The 24,090-nt window shown below is 39.3% G+C and overlaps 1 protein-coding gene across 4 annotated transcripts in view; it reads left to right on the top strand.

Annotated features, from left to right (window-relative positions):
* tbc1d16 (TBC1 domain family, member 16) overlaps positions 1–24,090 on the top strand; it is a 134,757-nt gene that overhangs the window by 4,536 nt on the left and 106,131 nt on the right. For 2 of the 4 annotated variants that reach the window (XM_043714800.1, XM_043714801.1), the window contains exons 2-3: positions 14,103–14,139; positions 21,911–22,119. In XM_043714800.1, the coding sequence (XP_043570735.1) occupies positions 21,948–22,119 (172 nt within the window). In that variant the 5' untranslated portion in view covers positions 14,103–14,139; positions 21,911–21,947. Of the gene's footprint in view, positions 1–14,102; positions 14,140–21,910; positions 22,120–24,090 lie in introns of those variants that run through there. The other 2 variants (XM_043714802.1, XM_043714803.1) reach the window with 2 other exon arrangements.

Below are 24,090 nucleotides of genomic sequence, written 5' to 3'. Positions count from 1 at the left end.
CCATCTGGACAAGATTCTGTTGTAATCTGAGGTAACCCTCTTTGCTATCCACTACACCTCCAATTTTGGTGTCATCTGCAAATTTACTAACTGTACCTCTTATGCTCGCATCCAAACCATTTTACATGTTACGTGATACAAACGTCTAATTTGCTGTCAAGTTTCCATAATTTTATTTAAAGAATGTTGAAAGTTGTGGTTAAAATTGCTTTTTCAATATTTGTCTATGTGCATATCCCTTGTCATCCCCAATAATTTATGCAGAACAAGGTATTCTGTTGTTCCTCCCAAGTTTATATTCAGTATTTTAAACACATTTCATTGATTCACTTTAGGAACATCATAACAGGCATAGGTCATTCAGTGAGATCATAATTGGTCTTTCCTTACCTGCCTTTGGTTCAAACCCTTAATAGCTTTGCTTAACAAACTTTTATCTATCTCAGATTTAAAATGAGCAACTAACCTAGCATCAGCTGCCATATGTGGTTGAGATATCACACATTTCTCACCTTTTGTGTATAGAAGTGCTTCTGAACATCTCTCCTGAACGGTCTTTGGCCCTACTTTTTAGATTGTGCCCCCTTTTCTCTAATCTCCAACCAGTGCAAATAGTCTATCTTTCTCTAGGTCTTTACCCTGAAGACCGATCAGATAATCTCTTAACCTTCTAAATTTGAGGGAAAACAGGCCTAGATTGTATAATCTGTACTCGTAACTTAATTTAACCCCTGAAGTCCAGGTATCAATTTTGCAAACGTGTGTTGTACTCCCTCCAAGGCCAATATATCCTTCCAAGGTGTGGTTACCAGATCTCCCCTCAGTACACCCAAGTGGGGTCTAACCAGAGTTTGCATAACTGCAGCAAAACTGCATCATTATACTTAGCCCTCTAGATATAAAGGCCAGCATTCTATTGGCTTTCTTGATTATTCCTATTCATAGCATTTTAAAGATCTATGCACCTGAACCCCCACGTCTCTTTGGACATCCAGTGTCATATCATACTTCACTTTTTGCTATTGCTTCAAAGTATCAGCATCTACAGTGGATAGTTTGCAAGTTTTCAGCATATTTGGTGTACATGATAATTGCTTCAACAATTAATATTTCCAAGGAATGCCTAGTTAAAGAGCTTTCAAGAGTACTATTCTGTCTAGGAATATCATAGGGCTAACACACTTGGAGACTTTGCTGAGGATTTGTGAATCTTATGATGTACATTGAGAATGTATTTTATTCTAAAGTAATGTTTTCATTCTTTTTAAATTCATGGTTATTTATAAACAAAAGTTTTGAAATCCTTGCAGTTTAAAGGGGCCACTTTGTAACTAGAATGAAAGTATGTGAGTCAGGTGATAACTGAAACTTGTATCTGAACTATACTGAATGATAATTTTATGATGATTGGTGATTATGGTGTGGATCATGCTGTTTGTAATGCCAGGTGCAGATTCCACTTCCGTTTCTGATCTGTCATTTTATCATTGATTATTACTAAGATAGTGACTGGCTGCTTAATCCTTTTGGGGCCACAGGACTAATTTTGTACAATGAGAATCTGAGCAAGGTTTAAAATTATTATGTATTATTTCTTAATGTTTTAACATCTTAAAAACTTTCGAAAGTCAAGGAAATGAAGCAGTGGTCCTCATTAAGCTTGTCCCACAAAAGAAGTGGAAGCAAAGCTGCAGAGTGGTAAACAAATATTAATTGGAAAGAGAAATTTCTCCTGACTGAGTCATGCCTCACAATTATTTTCCTGACTTTAGCAAAAATTGTTAGACTAGCATTACAGAGCACAGATTAATTTGTCCTCTCTGCAGGAAACCATTTCACTGCTGCTGGCCTCTTCTTCCACCCCCATTTCCTTATCACCCCTCTGTGATGCAAACCTGTACAACTGAGGATGTGTATCATGATACGATTGCAATCTGAGTAATTATACTGGAATAAGAGCTTCTGTTAACTTGACTCTCAGTCCCAAGATTTTTGGCTTTAAGCTTAATTCTTGGCAGTTGAATTTTTCTGTTGGCAGCAACAACATTTTAGTGTCTAAAATCGGTATTGCCTCTGCCAATGTCTGCGTTAACATGAGTTTACATTTACCCTCAGGCCACAAATGCAAGCTGTAAATCCATCTGCAATCCAATCTGCATCTTCTTTAGGATTTTTTTTTGGAGAGGGGGCAAAAATGGCATTCTTCTTTTAAAGTTATGAAATAATTCCATGTTTTAACCTTCATGGATTCTCTGGGGTGTTTTCAATATGATGAATGTCAGCAGGCAATCGCTAAGTATCTATCATTAAGTTTCTAACTTGGTTAAGAGGAGATTTATAAACAGCTTGAATAAAATAATGTCTTATTGGCTTGAGGTGCTTTTAATGTCTGCAACTGTAAAACCACTGAAAGATTTAAGCACTTAGGTGTAACTAGCCATACTAATAAATTTATGGAAATGGTTGTTTCTTTAACTCATTTATTCTTGCAGCACATTGAACTGTTCCAATAATCCACTTTAAGGAATCTTGCGATGTGAGGAAAAGCAGCAGGGTTCTGACTTGAGTGGATTGTGAGGCATCCCCCACTGCCTGGCAATATCTCTATCTTCTGTCATCATGAAGTGTTCCAATGTTTTGATAGAGTGCTGCTGTTGGATGTTTCAGAAGAAGGATGGGTGCCTCTGTGAATAAAGCTTTTGATCAAGAAATCAACCTGCTCATCTATTTCCTTTTAGGGGACCCTACAGATTTTGGCGTGTCCGTATCCTAGAATTTACCAAGTGTTGATCCACGTTTGAATGGATGGTTGCAAACTATTCCATTTTGCAGGAATTACACAAAGAAACGGCGGCACGGTGGCACAGTGGTTAGCACTGCTGCCTCACAGCGCCAGAGACCCAGGTTCATTTTCTGCCTGAGGCGACTGACTGTCTAGAGTTTGCACATTCTGCCCGTGTCTGCGTGGGTTTCCTCCAGGTGCTCCGGTTTCCTCCCACAGTGCAAAAATGTGCAGGTTAGGTGAATTGGCCATGCTAAATTGCCCATAGTATTAGGTGAAGGGGTAAATGTGGGGGAATGGGTCTGGGTGGGTTGCGCTTCAGCAGCTTGGTGTGGACTTGTTGGGCCGAAGGGCCTGTTTCCACACTGTAAGTAATCTAATCTAAACAATATTTTAGGAACTAACATCTGTGGAAAAGGAAAACTCTGATTCCTTCCTGTGTCCCCATTCATCATCACTGCCACAATCCTGCTTCTCACCACAATCACTTGATCCATTTTTTTTCTTCTCCCTTGCATAAACGGAACTGTATGGAAAGGAAGCATTGTACAAAGCTGGAGCAGTTAAGATCTACTTTTATTCAATGTTAGCAGAATAATGATGTATCCTTTAAGGCTAGGATCCTTCCTCTGTTGGGTTGTACTTTAATTTTCTCAGTGGGCAAGATTAATTCCTTTTATGGTATCTGTTTTGGTAGTGTGCGTGCTTGTTCTTTGTTTTTGCAAGGTTATAACATTGCTACAAGGAAGTTGTTGTCAGGATTTTTACTGTGGACTATCTTTTAGTGACACAGACGCCTAAAGACCTAATTTGACTTTTAAAAATCTCCGAATATTGAAATTTAGGCAAAGACTGGTTCCAAGCAGTGTGGTTGTGGTAGCCAGAAGATTTATTTTGTCTGCATTAATTTTCATAGCTTGCAGGAAGACTGGATAGTTTGCAAAACTAAGTTACAATCAGCAGAAGCAAATCCCATGTTGGTTGATCAGCATTAACAATAGACTTTTGTATTACCATACTTATTGTGGCAGAGTAATAATTGTGTAGCAAGTAGCCTTAAATAATTAGGACGAGCAATTTTTATTTCATCAACGAGTAGTTTTCATTTGGATTTCACATTAATGCAGTTTTAACAAGTATCCGATAGTTGAATGAATGCACATAATGGCACTGAACAATAAAACCAGGAGAATCTGTAGTTAAGTCAGGCTCTGCTTTGTGCTAAGTAAATTATTCTCCGTTTTGATGCTCGGCTGGTTGTCATACTTGGACTTGAGCTGCAAAGAGATGTTAGCCACGTTCTTGTACTTAACTGCCAGTGGGATTGAGAGCAAACTTCCCTTTCACACTAAAATGGCTCTATGTGTGCTGTTCTGGATCACTTTATGAATATCCAGCTGGCCAAGTATCAATGCAATCCCAATAGCTATGAAATTATGCCAACATAACTCATTATCTTCAAAAGAGAAAAGTACTGGAAAAGGTTGGAAAGAAAATAAATAACAGCAATATGATTTTCTTCTAAAATTTCAATATGCCTTCAAGTATTATATATTTTGAAGGTTGCCCTAGTAATCAGTGATACTGTGTTGCAGAATACCATTTCCAAAGGAAAGATGAACTGTCTTCTGTGCAATAATTCTAATTGTTGCAAAATTAGTGTATCCCAGTCACCTTTTAATGAGATGCACTATAAAACAGCTGAGCCTCTGGTCATAATACCCAGGCTAATCCAAGAAATGCTTTATTAGCATTACTATGACTTTCTACATGTTCTTCAATCAATATATGATCTCTTATTATTGACAAGCTGCTTTTTTAATTTTAGTATTGATCTTTTTTTCCCTACAAAGTGAGGCTTCCTACTTGCAATTATGCAGACCTTGTCAAAACTATTAAATAAAACCTCATTGCCATATAAATGGGGTTTGAGGACTTGGTCTTAAAATTTACTGTCAATGATTTCCACAAACTTTGTAGGCTTTATTGCTGTGATCTATTATATTTTAAACTTCAGTACCAATTTCACTTCATTACACACATCTCCTTGGCCTTTATTTATGGTTTATTAGTTTGTCACCTTTTACTGTTTTTTTATTTCTTACCTCTTTATAATTTTCATTTTCAGTTCTGTTTCTTCCCATTGCTTCGAATATTCCCTCCATTTGATCCCACGTGAGCTACCTTTTTTTTCTCTCATTCAACTTTATTTTCTCCTTGATTTTGATTAATCTTCACTCTGTAAAACTTGTATTGAATTTAGAGTAAACTGTCCTTTGGTATATTGTACACTTCTGGCCTTCATATTACAGAAAGGTTATAGAGGATTTAGTGAGAGCGAAAAAAAATCTGTAAGGATGATATCAGAATTGAGAGAATATACTTAGCAGATATAGCTGAGCAGGCTGGAACTATTGTCACTATAAAATAAAAAGCTGAGGGTTGACTTCGTAGATGTCTTTATGCCTAACCCATTAAGTCCTTTAAAGAAATTGGGCGGCACGGTGGCACAGTGGTTAGCACTGCTGCCTCACAGCGCCAGAGACCTGGGTTCAATTCCTGCCTCAGGCAACTGACTGTGGAGTTTGCACGTTCTCCCCGTGTCTGCGTGGGTTTCCTCCCAGAGTCCAAAGATGTGCAGGTCAGGTGAATTGGCCATGCTAAATTGCCCGCAGTGTTAGGTGTTAGGTATAGGGGTAAAATGTAGGGGTATGGGTGGGTTGCGCTTCGGCGGGTCGGTGTGGACTCGTTGGGCCAACGGGCCTGTTTCCACACTGTAATGTAATCTAATCTAATCTAATCTAATCTAAAAAAAAATCTAAAAATTGTTTCCACTTGTTTGAGAAGTCCAAGAGTAAAGCTTGTAAATATAATATAGTAACTGATCAGTTGCATATTATTTTAAATGAAACAGCATGTTCCTTCAGTAGAGTGGGGTATCCTAAAGCTAGAGGGCATAGGTTTAACGCGAGAGGGCAAAGATTAAAAAGGAACTAAAGAGTAACTCTTTCACACAGCGGGTGGTGTTGTATGGAATGAGTTGGCAGAGGAAGTGGTGGAGGTGGCTACAATTACAACATTTTAAAAGGCATCTGGATGGGTATATGCATAGGAAGTGTCTCGAGGGATATGAGCCAAATGCTGGCAAATAGGAGTAGGTCAGATTGGGATGTCTGGTAACTGTGGACGAGTTGAATTGAAGGGTCTGTTTCCATGCTGTATGACTTTGACTTCCTAGTAGGCAGAGAACCTGCTGTACCTAGCCAGCCTGTGCCTGCAAAACCAAGAAAAAGCAAGTGTTCAATATGATTTGATGATTTGAACATCACTTGTGTAACACTACCCAGCATGCTAATATCTATGCTGACCAAGGTAATTCGTCAAGCTTGTGACATAAATCATTTATGCTTGCTAGAAGTGACATATATTCATATGCAGGATTCCAAACTTTACAAGCAGTAGAATATGTGAACATGAATTCCTTGGGAGCTTGCGGAGCCAATAGTTTCCTATTGGTTTCTCCATGCCAATGCCCCAACACAGGAGAGTTGGCTTGTCAATCAGTCAGCAATCTTTTTTTCTTGCAGTACAAATTGTTGCAATGGTTGAAATTTGACATTCTTGCATTTGTCCTGATAATTAGAAGATGAAAAGCTTCAGCAACATGTCTCTCTTTGCAGCAATGTCTACATGTGTTTATTTACTAATAGGAAATTGAGAATCTGTAATCCAAATAATTCTAAGTCCTTCAGCTTGTTCTTTGCAATACAATTGAAAAATTACACTTTTCTAGTTGGAACTTCATTTTCTTAGGTTATAAGTTCAGTGCATTGTTTGGCTCGTTATTCAAGTTTCCATATGGAAACTATTGTAGGCAGTTTTAGCCCCTCAAGCCTGTTGTGCCATTCAATGAGATTTTGGTACATTTATGACTTAACTCTATAGCTTTTTCCAAGTTAGTTTATCTGGCATAGTTATTTCCATTGCATTTCTACTATAAATTAATTGTATCAAATGTACTTATTTGTTTTTGTCTAAACCTCCATGATTTTAATTTAATTTGCTTTGACATTATCACTGTAGCATCTTTTTATTTAGTGCAAACTGTAGCTCTCCGATGTTACCTGTCATGATGAGAAAATAAATGCATGCATGTCTTATGAAGTGATGTTAGGGTTTTTCTCAATTTTAAAAATGGAAATCGTGGAGTAAATTCTTTGCTGGTTGGATTCATACCTGGCTCCAGGAAAGAAGTTTATTGGTGGTCAGTCAAATATAGTTTGAGGGCAAGTCTGCAGAACTTCCTCAGGATAGTGTCCTCAGCCCAATCATCTTTAGTTACTTCATCATTGACCTTCCCTCCATCATTAGGTCAGAACAGTGAGGTTCGACAATGATTTATACAATGATTCTACACCATTTGCAGCAACTCGGGGACTGAAGCCAGTCCGTGTTAAATGCAACAGACTTGGACAACATCCAGACTTGTGCTGACAAGTGGCAAGTAACATTGGTGCCACACAAATGCTAGCCAGTGACTATCTCCAATGAGGAGACAATCTAACCACTGGCCTTTTACATTCAATAATGGTGCCATCACCAAATTTTTTAGATTAGATTACTTAGTGTGGAAACAGGCCCTTCGGCCCAACAAGTCCACAACGACCCGGCGAAGCGCAACCTACCCATACCCCTACATGTACCCCTTTTACCTAGCACTACAGGCAATTTAGCATGGCCAATTCACCTGACCTGCACATCTTTGGACTGTGGGAGGAAATCAGAGCACCCGGAGGAAACCCACGCAGACACGGGGAGAATGTGCAAACTCCACACAGTCAGTCGCCTGAGTCGGGAATTGAACCCGGCTCTCTGGCGCTGTGAGGCAGCAGTGCTAACCACTGTGCCACCGTGCCGCCCACAAATCTTCCACTACTAACACCCTGGGGTTATCATTGACTGGACACTTAACTGGTTTCGCCACATTTATCAGTGGCTACAAGAGCAGTTCAGACATTAGGAGTACTGCAATGAGTAACTCACCTCCTGACTCTCCAAAGCCTGTCCGCAATCCACAAGGCATAAGTCAGGAATGTGAAGGAATAATCCCCATTTGGCTGGCTTGGTGCAGCTCCAATAACATTCCAGAAGCTTGACATTATCCAGGACAAAGTAGCTCACTTGATTGGTACCACATCCTCTACTCCACCACCAACACTCTGGAGCAGCTGTGTCTACTATCTACAAGATGCAAAGCAGAAATTCGCCAAAGAACCTTAGCGTCTTCCAAAATCACAACCTCTTTGATCTAGAAGGACAAGGGCATGAGATTCTTGGGAACACTACCACCTGCAAGTTCCCTTCCAAATTATTCATCATTCTGACTTCAAAATATATTGCTGTTCCTTCACTGTTACTGGATTAAAATCCTGGAACTCCCTTTTCAAGGGAGTTGTGGGTCTACTTACAGCAGATTGAATGCAGCAGTTCAAGAAGGCAGCTCACAACCTCCTCCTCAAGTGCAACAGGGATGGGTAATAAATGTCAGCCAGCAGCAATACCATCCCACAAGTGAATAAAAAAAGGAGTTGTTGAACTTTACAATTTGTATTTATTTGGAAGTGTGGCCTAACTAATGGTTCTTAGATAAAATTGATAAAACTCTGGAAACAAATTTTCATTTTATTATTTTATCACGTGGTTTTAGGGCCACACCTGAGAGTTTGTTTTCAAGAGAGAGGGAAAAGGCAAAGTCAAGATCTGTATTCAAGGTTAGTCATCCGTAGAAATCTATTTAATGCATGTTAACACGATATATAAGCATGCATGGTAATCTGAGATCTACCAAGTGTTATGCACACAATAACTATTTAAACTAGTTCAAGTCCACATTTCTAATGAGAGCTTTATTTCAAGTAACCACACCCCATTACTGATTACTAGCTCTTCATATTTATTCAGTCTGTTTGCATCCAATTAACATATCCATCTTGTTCCTTCATTCAATTAGGCGTTCCTTCAGACTATGTCAGACAATACCACAGGTTCTGAATTTAATGGTACATTAAGAGACTTACCTACAAGTACTTCTTGCTTTGCCGTAAGTTCTATCCAGCTCCCATCTTCAATCTATACTGTCTATTTAAGTAGCTCTGTGACATCATTGTAAGGCTACACAGCATTTGATCGAGCATTCTGCTCATTTTGATGTATAATCAACAACCAACATCTACGCTTCAGTTTCTCAAATTATATTGCTTTTAAGAAAGTAGTCACTATGTACAAATTTGGTGGATATTATAAAGAGGAAAGGAATTAATTTCAAAATATGTCGGCTGTTACAAATTATATAGCCAGTGAGCCAACCAGTGACACTAAAATAAAAAGCTGGAAATGCTTGCCAAATCAAGCAGCAACAGAGTTCATGTCTCATGTCATTACGAGGATAACTGTTGCCCAGAATGTTAAATAGTTTCAGGGGTATGATGTAAAAAGTGCTAAATAGTCAAATAGAAGGTGAAATAAAGATATGTAATATTGGAAGTACTCAGTAGGTCAGGCATTATCAAAGTGAAACCTGAAAAGTTAAAAGGTTAGTTCTATTTCTCTCCACAGATGCTGCCTGAACTGCAAGTGTTTTCAGGACCTTTGGTTTTATGTTCTGTTTCCCAGCATCTGCAATATTTTGCTTTTATGGTCCCCATACAGACTGATAAGTTTTAAATGGAAGGAAACATCAGCCAAGTGAATAAAAAAAAAACAGATGTTCAAGGTTTCACTTTTTTTATAACTTGTACTGTAACAAGCCAACTGGATTCAAAATAATTCCAGCACTAAATTAACAGGTGAACAATATTTTATAAATAAGAAGGTAAATTTCGCTTAGAATAATCAACACAATAAAAGTATGGCCCATGTAGTTTCAAACACTCTCATTATTTCCCAAACACATGGTGGACCACATGCAATCTCACAGCCTGTCCAACTCTGCTTCTGCTTTATAGGATTTCTCACTTCCACTCGATTATCTCAGCCCTCGAGTGATATTCCATCTAAATATCTTGCCAGCAGCAAGAATCACTTCTATGAACACTCTCTCAATAAAGTCTCAATTGCACAGAATCCCCAGAGACTTGCTTCTCCAACTTTTTGAAATGGTGTGGTGGTTGTTGGCAACATAAACAACAGTAATGGCTCCAGTCCAATCTGCAATCCTTTTCCTTCTTTGCTCTTTGATAACACATACAAGAAGACTGTTTTTGTTCTACTCTCTGTTCAAAGACTGGATATTTTCTGTTTGGCAATCAGAGACAACCTTGCTTATTTCTTTTCTCAATATGTTCTGAATTGCCAAATGAGAAAAACCAGCTGCCCCAACCTAACTGTAATTCGCCTCCTGTTTACCCTTTACACCTAGGTGTTTGTCCCTTTGGGAACCTTGGAAATCATGGGCACTTCGTGGAACTTTAATGATGTCTTGATCATTAAAGCAGTTAACCATGCTTCAGAGTACTCCCCATCCCACTTCGTTCTAAAGGGGATATTATGCAAAAGAAAATACAAGCTTTTCCCAGCACATGGATCATCTCTTTTGAAATAGACAATGAAGTAGGCGTTGTCTATTTTAAACTGATAGCCATAGCAGAGATGAACTTTTCATTTCCTACTGACTCTCAGATGACTTTATCCATGTTATGCAATAGTTGAGGATATTTGTAAAGGGTGATGCCATTTTATTTGCTTCAGTTGTGTCTATGATATTATATGCTCTGAATTGTAGTATTACTCCAGTTTTTTTTCTGAAGGCTAGAACTCATCTGAGTATAGCTTTGTGTTTGATATGCTCCACCACAAGGGTAGTCTGTGGGTCCATAAGGGGTTGAACTTGTGGCAATGTTTGTTATGGGTTGATTTCAAATTATGTCACTATCCCTTTGGATTCTGAAGTGTTTTATCCAATATCTGACATCTGAGGTTTGAACTGGTTTGGAACTGATGGTGCAAATTCATGCTTCATCGCAACTTTGGACTCAGAAAGGTGGTTCTGCAATAATTTGGAATGGCATTTGATTGTTGTATTATTTGTTTACAATTACGTTGCTTAATAGGTGGAAATTTTGCAACAAATTTGGTGACAAAGATTAAAGCTCCGTCAGATCATGCTGCTTATGATTTGTCAGATGCTTGTCCAACATATAGTACAGGTTAGGCAGAAATTTCCCAATACTTAACTGGAGAAAGATGCAAACCATTGACTTTTTGGTCTGTGATACGCAGTCTGCTCCCTCACCACTAACTCCATTCATCTCCCAGGCAACTATCTGAGACAGAAAGATTGTTCAAAGTCTTGGTGTTCTACTTCAGCTTCTGACCATATATTCATGCCATCACTAAGATTGACTATATGAACTGTATTAGTGCCACCTTCTGCTTGTGCCATATGCTGGAAAACTTCATTGAATGTGTTTCCAATTTCCACTCTTCTATCACCTTCACCTTATTCCGCCTCTGACTCCTCTCCTCCCTGACTTCTGTATCTCCTTTTTTGGTGATAGGTTATCAACTAATGTACAGTACAAGCTCTCACTCCCACAGCTACTTCGCACACTTCCTCCTATCCTGTCTCTTGTAGGGATTCATGGAATTTTTCTGTTGTATCAGTTCTATTGATACAACTTGCCACCCAGCACTGCTGACATCCTTTATTCTCGATAAAGCTTTTTGTTGCTTGTTATTTTAATTGTCCATCTTGTTCCCATTCTGACCTTGCTATCCGTGGCCTGCTACGGTATTCCAGTGAAGCACAGTACCCACTCAAGAATACTATCTTTCATCTTAACACTCAAAAACCTTGACTGAACATTGAGTTCAACTTTAGATCATAGCCTCTGCTTCCACCTTTTTTTTTCATTGCAGGCTCATTTCTTTATTCTTCCATATTTCAGTAAGATAGCTGCTACATTGCCATTCATGCCTCATCTGGGCACAATCTTTGTTTCAAAAATTTATCCGTTGCCACTTTTTTTGGTATTTGTATTATTAAGTATTTTATTAGTTAATTCCCCTACTCTCTATCCTGTCATCCTATAATAAATTCCCTTTGATCCATCCCAGTAAAAACACTTATGTTTCAGTCTTCCTTCTATTCTAATAAAAGGTTATCTATCTGAAGTCTTAACTCCATTTCTCTGCAAAGGTGCTGAATTGCTGAGAATTTCTAACATTTTTGTTTTACTTCCAACTTTTTGCGCTATTTTTGCTTTTGCCTGTTTCGGCCTCAATAATATTAATAGACTCCATCTCTGCCTCAGTTCATTTTCTGATGAAATCTTTATCTAAACCTTTTTTTTTGTTACCTCTGTACTTGATCGTTTCAACAGGCTGCCAGTCAGAATCCCATATTCTATACTTATTAACTGAGGTCATCTAAATCTCTGCCTGTATTCTAACCCCCACCAATTTACATTCACCCATCATTCCTCTTGTAAACTTTTGCTATCCTATATTGGCTCACAATTAAACAAAACCTCCATATTAAAACTCTGATCCTTTGTTTGCAATTTGTTTCCTGACCTCACGACTCCCTGTCCCTATAATCGTGTCTGGGGAAGAAAGTGAGTTGTGAAGAGGACATAGGTTAAGTGAGTGGTGAAAGATCTAGAGCATGGAGTACACTGTGGGAAAGTCAAGTTGTCCATTTGACAGAAGTTTTAAAAAGTATATTCTCTAAATGATGAGCAGTTAGAGCTCTGAGATGCAGAAAGGTCTAGGTGACCTATTGCATGAATCACTGAACGTTCATACACAAGAAGTTAGGAAAGCTAATAGAATATTGTGGCTTATGCAAAGAGAATTGAATGCAAGAATAGGAAGGTTATACTTTCGCTTCACAGGGTATTGATGAGACCACATCTAGAATACTGGTCACATGCTTAAGGAAAGATGTTAATACATTGGACACAGTTCAAAGAAGGTTTACTGAACTAATAATATTGCTTGTTATTTTAATTGTCACCTTGAATGGATTGTTTTTATGAAGGCAGCCTCGACAGGCTAGGCTTGTACCCTCTGGAACTTAGAGTCAGAGTGACTTAATTGAAACATGTAAGATCTTGAGTGGGCTGGATGTTGAAAGGATGTTTCTTGTGGGCGAATCTAGAACTTGGGGTCATAGTTTAAGAATAAGAGGTTGCCTATTTAAGACAAAGATAAGGGAACCTTTTCTCTCTGAGGATTGAGTCTCTTGGGAATTCCCTTCCTCAAAAGGCAGTGGATGCTTTATATTCGTGTACCTTTAAAACTAAATTTGTTAGATATATTCTTAATTACCAAGAGGATGACAGCTTATCGGGGACATGCAGGAATGTAGAGTTGAAGTTCAAACAGATCAGCCGTGACCTGATTGAATGATCGAGAAGGCTCAAAAGGCTGAGTGGCTTGCTGTTGTTCCTTGTTCGTACTTTTGTAGCATTACAACTTTCTGGAATCTGTTCTCCTTTAATCTAGGTCTTTTGAACATATAGAATTTAAATTTCTCAACAACAGTTGATGGTTATTCCTTTAGTGCCTAAACTGTTCAGTCTCTCAATCTGTTTTTAAAACTCTCATTTCCAAACAAAACTTCAGCTGTCTGTTCTGCTGCAACCTTTCATGCTTGTTGTTAAATTTTACTTTGTAACATTCCTGTGAAATACTTTGGGACATTTTATTATGATAAGGGCTGCTTATGAATGCAAGTTGTTGATTTGGTCAACCAAGCCTTCATGAATAGACTTATCACCAACACTGTGTTGTTGGGACGGTTTGTGGGATTTTGCAATGCCATGACAGTGAATTACAAAGATGTTAAAAGGTACATGATACCTTAAATAATTGTAGCAATCATAGGCCATTTGGCCTATTGAGCCTGTTGCAGCTTTCATTAAGGTTAAGTTGGAACTGATTATGGACTTTACTACCTCTATCCCAAAACACTGAATGTGATGAGTGTTAGCCAAGTGCAGAGATTGACCAGTGGAGGGAATACAGAAGAATGCTGAGAGTTGAGGAAAATAAGTGTGTAGGAGGCAGAGATATCTGCTCAGAATGATTTAGAAATCATAGGGTTAAAGAAGCAATCGACAAATGAGTTGTTTTATCAACATTTATAATGTTTGAGTCAAGTTTTCAGTATAAAGCATTTTCACAAAATTTCTTAATATTGATTTTCTGATTAAGTCTAAGATTTCAGTCACTGATAATCTGCTGGAGATCTATGAAGTTGTCAATCTGCTGACTGTGGCATGTCTAGTTCCAAATAGCTCCTTCTGTTTTATTTCAGATGTCAGAACTCTTTACTGAGGAAAAGACTTCAGATTGTAAGTATTCATTTCTTCCTCACTTCACAACATATTGACTCATGTTTTGCAATAGTAATTACAGCAAAATTGATAGCATCTATCACCGTTACTCCTCTGAAACTAATAGCAACTTCTGGAGTCCACACTTGCTGGAGTTGCTGAGAGTGACTCGATGCTTCTTTAGAAGGTGACCTGCTAGGATTTTCATAGCCTGCAATCTGTGGGGAATCTGTCACTTAAAAGAACTTTCACTCTTGCATCTTCATCTATGCAAAAACACCTGAAAAATTTGCACTGTGTTATCTTGTTAATTGTCATGTAACTAGGTTTTAAATCTAGAAGTTCATAAATACAGCTAAACAAACTCAGTGGCCTTGAAATATTAATTCTATTTTTAAATATCAAATTTCTCCATTATAGTCTTCAATATTTTAATTATAAATTGCTCTTTTATCTTTTAACCTGAAAGTCCTCTGTAAATTCTAATAATTTATTTTGCTGTAGATATTAACAAAAATTATAGTGAAGGAATTCTGTGGTTTTATTTCCTTGTTGGCTGTCTGGGTGCATATTTCAGTGTGATTCGTGATTAAGTAATCTCGATGGCTAATGATCTCTCACTTGGAATAAGAAAAGATCACACTGCTGAGATTGCTAGATTTTGAGACAGTTTTCTTTTGAAGTCAGCAATGACTGCAAAATCCAGCCCAGAATATATTTTTCACTGGATGTGTTGTATAGAAAGCTACATGCTGGCTAACATACCAACATTGCTCTCAATTGCCTTTAGCTTTTTCTAAAAGGTGAATCATAATAAAGGAACATCTCTTGTAGGAATGTTGAGCAAGAGAGATACCTCTCACAGGCAGCATGAAGAGTGAAAACATAGTTGGAGGCAAATGGTGCAACACGAGTACAGTGCATAATCTGTACTGGTCTTTCAGTGAGATGGTTTTTTTTTTGGATGGACATTCTATCAGCTTGCTCACATTGGTTACAAGTATTTCAACCTTGTCTTTTGCTCCACCCTCATCAAAATGAGGATATTGATGGAGTCTACTCCCCCTCTTGTTTAATTCACAATGAGCTATGGCAATATAATAGAGTTCTGATGTGATCCATTGGTTGTGGAATCACTTAGTTCTGTTGATTGGATACTACTTATGGTGTTTGGCATGCAAGTAATCCTGTGATGTAGCTTCATCTAGTTGATTCCGCATTTTTATATGTGCCTGGTGCTCCTGCTGGTATGTCCTTCTCCACTCTTAATGAACAATGTCGCTCCTTTGGCTTGATGGTAAAAGAGGGATGCAGGATATGATGGCTGTGATTTTACGAATTACGGTTGAATACAATGCTGCTGATGGCCCAATTTTGAACTCTGGATTTGTTTTGAATCTATTCTAATCCATGCCACACAACTAAATAAAAGGTATGAAAGATATGTTTAGTGTGAAGATGGGGGCTTTGCCTTCACAAGGATTGTGCAATGATCATTCTCACCTATTCTGTCATTGGCAGATGTACTTGTGATAGGTACATTGAGAATCTGATCTAGTAGATTTTCACTTTGGTTCCCCCACGATCTGCCACAGCCCCGCTCAGGCAGATATGTTCTTGACGACTCAGGCAACTCAGTCAGTCGTGATGCTGTCAAGCTACTCCGGCTGATTGACATTAAATGCCACAAACCAGAAGACATTCTATGCCCTTGCCACTTTTACTACTTCTAACTGGTGTTCAACATGGAAGAGTATTGATTCATCAGCTGAGGGAGGACCATAGGTGGTAATCAGCAGGAGGTTCCCTAACCCATGTTTGACCTGATGTCATGAGGCTACATGGGGGTCCAGAGTCAATATGTAAGACCCCGAGGACAATTCCCTGCTGATGTATTCCAAGGTGCTGCCGCCTATACCAGGCTAAAGGTTAGATAGGATATATGTAAAAATGTAGGGACTGGTGTCTGGGATATTGACTTATCAAGTATGGTTCTGTGAGTAAGACTGCCACACTATTACTTATCTAGATAGGAAGAGCTCTCCCAATTTAACAGAAACCCAGAATGTTTGTAAGGAGGATTTTGCAGGTCAACAGGACGAGCTCTGCCATTGTAATTTCTGATGCCTAGTTCCATGTTGCTTTATTTTTTTGTGTTTTTTTTTAGTGGTTTGGGACAACTGGTAGGTTTCTATTCCATTCAGTTAAGAGTCCACCGCATTGCTGTTAGTATGAAGTGATGTGTAGATCAAACCAGGCAAGGCCATAAAAACAGGCCCTTCAAGCCTGCTCCCCAATTTAATAAGATAATGTCTGATCTGATTATAACCTCAAATCCACATATCTGCCTACTCTGACAAAGCAGAATCTATCAATCCCTGCTTCCAATGCCTTTTTCAAGAAGAGATTTCCAAAGCATCATAACCCACTGTAAAGAAAGAATTTTGTATCATCCCTTTTCAATGGGTGATTCCTTTAATTTTTAAACAGTGATTATGTTTCCTCCTAAGAAGAGGAGACATTCTCTCCACATTCAATCTGTTAAGAAGCTTAGGATCTTATGTTTCAAACAAGTCACCTCTTTCATGACTCTTAAGCTCCAGCAGATAGAAGCTGAGCCTGTGCAATCATGAGACAACCCACCCAGTCCAGGTCTTAGTCTGGTAAACTTCTCTGAACTGCTTCCAGTGTACTTAAAGCCATTTTTAAATAAGGTGACCAGTGCTGTGCCCAGTGCTCAAGACATACTCACCAGTGCCTGTAAAATTGGAGGATAATCTTTGTTCTTTTGTATTCAGTTCCCCTTGTAATAAATGATCACATTCCATTAACTTCCTTAATTACTTTTTGCACCTGCATATAGTCTTTTGCTATTTGTGGGCTAGAACATCAAGATCCCTTTGTATCTCAACTCTACATTCTCTTGCCATTTAGATAGTATGCTTTTCTCAAATCCTTCCATCCAAAATGGACAATTTCACATTTTTTCCACATAATGCTCCATTTGCCAGATCTTTGCCCAGTCACTTATCAATATCTTTTTGTAGTCTCTTGTTCGAAACTTCTTGTCTATGTGACGTCAGTAAATCTTCCATTCGTTCATCCAAGTTGTTGAATAACTTGTAAACCATTGAGCTCCCAGCGCTGATCCCTGTGGCACATCACTCATTGCATCTTGCCAAGCTGAAAAAGATACATTCATGCCTAGTCTCCATTTCCTGTTAACCAGCCACTCTTCTATCCATGCCAATATGATGCTCCCTATACCATGAGCTTTTATTTTCCACAATAGCCTTTGATATGGCATTCTGTCATAACCAAGTACCGACCACATACAAGATGTAGTGCAAATTTCACCAAAGATTCTTAGACCGCACATTTTGAGTGCATGACCAATACCATCTAAAACGATAGAGGAACTCTGTCACTGACAAGTTTCATTCCAAGCCGTTCACCATCCAGACTTGGAACTGTATCATGTTCCTTCAGTGTTGCAGGATCAAAATCCTGGAGCTGCCTCCCTAACAGCATTGTGGGTCTACCTAGAGCACTTGGACTGCAGCAGTTCAAGAAATCATCTTATCACCACCTTCTCAAGTGTAACTATGGAGTGGCAATAAATGCTGGCCCAGGCATTGATGCTCATGTCCAACAAGTTTTTAAAAAGAAATCAATACATGCAATAACTGCAGTTATGTACAGGTGAGTAAGAGAATGTAGTCTAACAGAAGCCTGATGGAGAACATCAAACTTCAAGACTAACAAACCTGTATCCTCTTTGTAATCCTTCATAATAGTAAGAACTGGGCCAAATAAGCTTATCAGGAGAAAAAGCTGAACAGTTTTCACATTTATAGTTTCAACCATATCCTCAAAATCTCATGATGGAACCAACTAAGAGGTCCTTGCATGTGCTAAATCCATCAGTCATCACAAAGCTAATTCCTGTGAAGGCTCAGCCACCACTAGGTATTGAATGACAACTGTATACCTAAAGATCTTCTGTACTGTGAACTGGCCACTGAGTTGTGACTAGGGCATCATTACGGTATCAATGTGGACTTTGCTAGTTTCCTCATTTTCCCACCCTCCACCTTATCCCGCTTCCAACTTTCCAACTCGGCATCGCCCTCATGACCTGTCCTACCTGTCCATTTTCCTTCCCATCTATCCGCTCCACCCTCCTCTTCGACCTATCACCATTACCCTCACCTCCATCTACCTATCGCACCCCCCCCACTCCCAGACCCACTCCCCTCCCATTTACCTCTCTACCCCCTCAGCTCACAAGCCTCATTCCTGATGAAGGGCTCTTACCTAAAACATTGACTTTCCTGCTCCTCGAATGCTACCTGACCTGCTGTGCTTTGCCAGCACCACACACTTAACTCTGATCTCCAACATCTGCAGTCCTCGCCTTCTCCTATGACAAGGACAGTCATACTGCTGCTATAGGGACCATTGCAAGTGAAATTTGAATATGGTAGACATGAATGTCAGACAATTGGATATTTAGTGGCCAAAACCACCTAGAGGCTGACTGTCCGAATAGTGTTGCAAGTGGCAAAAAGAAAAGGAATGCTCAGTTACTTGAAAAGAGGCCCCAAAAAAACAGAGGTCAGTGAATCCTACACTTTCTCAATTCAGCCCCTTCGTCTGTGCAGCAGAGACTCCTATACCAGAATGGGGTCCTGAACCAAACCAAGCAATACTTTGTGCCCTGCTGTTCAACCATTCATCTCATGAATCAGGCTACCATTGTAAATATATATATCCTGTTATTGACTGCACAGACTTGTCCTATATTTGATAATCTCACATCACATTAGTCAGTTGTCCTTCAGAGTTGCTGAATCTGAGGGCCTGCTCAGGTGGCTCAGATTTGCTGTTCATTTCAGATTGGCAAATAAAAAAATGGTCACATTTATGCAATGAGAGTTGCTTTTCGTTTGGAATTCATGAATATTTTTGATGTAACATCACATTACTTCACAACAAAACATTATTCAGTTCCAGGACATCTCTATAGGAGTTCCTCAGGATAGTATCCTAGGCCCAACCATCTTCAGCTGCTTCATCAATGACCTTCCCTCCATCACAAGATCAGAAGTGGGGATATTTGGCGAGAAGTGCACAATGTTCAGCAGTACTTGCAACTCAAATACTGAAGAAGTCCATATTCAAATGCATCAAGATCTGGACAATATCCATGCTTGGGCTGACAAGTGGCAAGTAACATTCATGCCACACAAATACCCAGGCATTGACCATCACCAAAAGAAACAATCTAACTACCACCCCTTGACATCAATGGTGTTATCATTAAGGATGTTGATCGTGGGTGAATTCGGTGGAGCTTCTATTGACCAGAAACTCAACTGGACTCGCGACATAAGTACAGTGGCTACAAGAGCAGGTCAGGGGCAAGGAAGACTGCGGCAAGTAACTTACTTCCCGACTCATTAAAGTCTGTCTATCATCTACGTGGCACAAGTATGGAGTGTGATGGAATACCCACCATTTGTCTGGATCTGTGCAACTCCAGCAACAGTCGAGAAGTTTGATACCATCTAGGACAAAGCAGTCTGCTTGATTGGCATCCCATCCACAAACATCCACTCCCTCCATACTGACGTTGAGTTGAAGTAGTGTACACTATCTACAAGGTACACTGCAGAAATTCACCAAAGATCCTCTGATAGCACCTTCAAAATCTGCAACCACTTCAATGACAAGGGCAGCAGATAGATGGAAACGCCACCATCTGCAAGTTCCCCTCCCAACCACTCAACATCTTGGAAATACTTCACTGTTTCCTTCATTGTCACCAGGTCAAGGTCCTGAAATTCCCTCCTGAATGATATTGTGGATCAATCCACAACAATTGGACTGCAGCAGTTCAAGAAGGCAGCTCACCACCACCTTCTCAAGGGCAACTAGGGGCAGGCAATAAATGCTGCCCTATCAGTGATGCCCACAATCCCACAAAAGAATTTTAAAAATCTCTTCTCTGATTTGAATTCCAAAAGGATCCAAACTTTTAATGCATGTTTTTAAACATTCGAGTCTTCATAATATGTTTCTTCCATGTATTTCTTTTTTCCATTCTCTTTTCTTTTTTGACCTATAATAGGTTATATTATCCACTCTAAATCTGCCTGTTCTGCTCCCCACTTCCCTTAAGAAGGCGAGGGTCCTAAGAGTCATAGAGGTCTACAGCACAGGACAAGGCCCTTTGGCCTGTTGAGTCTGTGCCAGTAAAGAAAGAAAAAAAAACTATTTTAATCCCATTTTTCAGTAATTTGCCGATTAGTTTTGTAAGCCGTGGCAATGGGCTACAGGAAGATTCCACTTAGTCAACAACAGCAAAATCTTGCAATTATGTGACGCAGGTACTTGGTTGCAGTGAAGTTTGGAAAATCATAGGTTAGATGGTCAAAAGGTTTTGGTGAAAAGTATGCTTTAAGGCATATCCTAGAGGAGGAGAGAGGGAGAGATGCTTAGACACTGAGTTCCAGAGCTTAGAACCTTGGTATCTAACATGTAGCTGCAAATTAAAGTTGACAGATTCTAGAAGTGATTGAGCACAAAGATTTTGAAAGGTTAGCAAAAGCTACAGAGAAAAAAAGAGATGAGGCCAAAGAAGAAATTGAAAGCAAAGATGAGAATTTACAATTCAGACATGGCTATATTAGACATTAGTGTAGATCAACAATTGGAGGTTGAGATAAGTATTCCTTAACATCAGAATTTTAGATGACCTAGAATTCATGTCAGATGCAATTTGAAAGGTTGACCAAGAAAACACAGAAAAAGTTAAGACTGGAGGATACAAAGACATGGATGCAAATTTCAGAAGCGTTGAAATAAGTTCATCGAGAGTTGACAGAGGTAGGAATAGGTCGTCTTGATGATGAGCATGTGGTCAGAAGTTCATGTGTTGTCAAATGTGACTTGCAGGGTGCAGTTCAGCATCAGCTAATTGCTGGGGTCAGAGATAGAATCGGGGACAGGAATGGAATTTGTCGAGGTTACTGAAAGTAGCGGCTTTAGTTTTCCCAAAATATATTTGGAAGAGATTTCTCCTGCAATACTGGATTTTACAAAAGCAGTGTGACAATTTTAGAGGTAAGGGAGAGTTTGGACTGGTACTGGTATGTTAAACTTGGCTGTCACCAGTGTACTTGTGAAATCTGCAGTATGCAAATGGATGCTGAAGACAAAACATGGACATGTGAAATAGCTGCAGGCAAGGATACAGCCTTGGAGGACACCTAAAATAATGGTATGGGAGAGTGAAAGTGAAGCCATTGCAGACGATTCACTTACTTTGATTATACAAATATGAATGGAAGCAGGAGAGAGCAACCTTATCCAGCTAGATGACTGTGGAGTTGATTTGGCGGAACATGATGTGGCTGCAGAAAAGGAGGAGTATAGTAGTTGAGGTGAAGGAACTGTGAACTATGTCAGGAAACCTGAAAGTAAGGTTGATGAGTGATTTGTTTGATGAGAATCAGATTGAGAGGTCGTAGAGAACAACAAATTTAATCATAAAACATGAAGAGTGGCGGAAGTGAGATACCGGTTGGAAGAGAATTTGCTAACAAGAAAGGGGACTGACCAAGATATGATTTGATGATATTGGTCATATTGTCATGGTTTAAGTAGAACAAATGGGGTGGAAGGGATAGCTGGATCCAGCAACTTCTTCAAGGAGCTGGAGTTATTATCCTTCAGCAGGGTTTTAATTTGGTTTTTAAGAAATTATATTTTTGCTTTGAACTAGGCTGAAGACTTCAGATGATGGAAAGAAATTCTTGGAGATGTCTCTGGGTCAGCTTCTGCGGCGTGCATCTTCAAAAGCCTCTGACCTCCTGACCTTTAATCAGTCAAGTGGATCCTCCAGAATTTTGGATGGCGAAATTATTTACTCGAAGAACAATGTTTGTGTTCATCCATCCGATGTGCTGCGAGGTCTTGGAGAACACCACCCAGGTATGGTACATAAAGTTGAACTGCTGTTAATGGTTCAGATTTAAACAAGTTTCACACTTTAATGTGTTGATTCTGCTGAACAACTGAATTGCAAACTGAAGTTAAAAATAGTAAAACTTGCAATTGCATCCAATGTTTAACCAATTTTTGGATTGGATACTGAGTTTCTTTTCTCTTTAGAGGTTAGCCAACAACCATAAATTGGGAGTAACATCACTCACCACAGAGAAAATCATGATAACCAGCAAGGTTGTACATTGTGGAAGACAACTGCTGCACTAAATAAAAACTGGAGGGTATCTGTATTATCTTCTTGCCAAATGAGATTGTCTTTTCTTTTGGTGGTTCAATGGTCCAAAACTCAAATCTGAAGGGAAGACTCACATTTTTTTTTAAACAAAAGCACTTACTAAATCAACCTGTTTTTTAGCTTTTGTTCAACAGTGCCATCAATGCAGAACTTTAATGCTCGAAAAAATATTGTTAATTAATATTAATCTCAACTTAAATTCACCATAAGAGACAGAAATATGTTTCTCAAAGCAGAGTTAACCTCTTCTCCTGTTATGTGTCAATGGTATCAACAAGTTTTAGTTTATTTTCTAATTCCACGAAATGCAACTTTTCTCTTTTCATGATTTGCAGAAGTCACACGACACCAGGTTATAATCCAACAGGTTTACAGGAACCTCGATTATCCCAATATTGGATTATCTGGCAAGATCACAAGGTCCCACGTGCTCAGCTAAGCTATGTTGTTCGGAATTCGAGTAACTGAATGAAATACCCCCTGCCCGTGTCCTTTGGATAATCGAGGTTTCTCTGTATTTGAAATTACAACTTGTCAGAGTATTGCTCCTTCATCAAGTGAAGTGAAGAGCAGCACACTAGCTCAGAATTTATATGCAGAGAGATAACAGCAAGATCATTTCAGCTGATGAAGAATGTCAAAAGATAAGTACAAATAGTGAGTGGAGTGTCGACAGGCCAAGTGACAAGTCTTTGCAGGTGATCAAAAATGTCAAATGGCGTGAGTAAAGTGTCATCGGCTGACTAGCAAGTGACTTTACACTCACTGTTTGTACTTCTGGTCACTTGCAAAGGTGTATTACTCAGCCAGACAACACTTCACTCTCACTATTTGTACTTCACTTTTGACTCTCTTAATCACCTGGAATCATACAGCGCAGTACAGGCCCTTCGGCCCTCAATGTTGTGACGACCTGTGGAACCAATCTGAAGACTCTCTCTATCCGACACTATTCCATTTTCATTCATATGTTTATCCAATGACCATTTAAATGCCCTTAAAGTTGGTGAATCTATTACTGTTGCAGGCAGTGTTCCACAACCCTACTACTCTCTGAGTAAAGAAACTACATCTGACATCTGTCCTATAACTATAACCCTCAATTTAAAGTGATGTCCCCTCGTGCTAGCAATCACCATCCGAGCAAAAAGGCTCTCATTGTCCACCCTATCTAACCCTCTTATTATCTTATGTCTCAATTAAGTCCCCTCTCAACCTTCTTCTTTCTAATGAAAATAACCTCAAGTCCCTCAACCTTTCCTCGTAAGAACCTCCCTCCATACCAAGCAACATCCTAGTAAATCTCCTCTGAACCCTTTCCAAAGCTTCCACATCCTTCCTGTAATGCAGTGACCAGAACTGTCCGTAATACTCCAAATGTGGCCATACCAGAGTTTTGTACAACTGCAGCATGACCTCGTGGCTCCAAAACCCAATCCCTCTTCAAATAGAAGTTAACACACCGTATGCCTTCTTAACAACCCTATCAACCTGAGTGGCAACTTTCAGGATCTATGTACATGGACACAGAGATCCCTCTGCTCATGTACACTACCAAGAATCTTACCATTAGCCCAGTGCTCTGCATTCCTGTTTCTCCTTCCAAAGTGAATCACCTCGCACTTTTCCACATTAAACTCCATTTGCCAGCTCTGCAGCTT

Source organism: Chiloscyllium plagiosum, chromosome 24 (genome assembly GCF_004010195.1).
Source record: "Chiloscyllium plagiosum isolate BGI_BamShark_2017 chromosome 24, ASM401019v2, whole genome shotgun sequence".
In the NCBI taxonomy this organism is placed as follows: domain Eukaryota; kingdom Metazoa; phylum Chordata; class Chondrichthyes; order Orectolobiformes; family Hemiscylliidae; genus Chiloscyllium; species Chiloscyllium plagiosum.
This window is presented reverse-complemented; position numbering and strand designations above follow the sequence as displayed.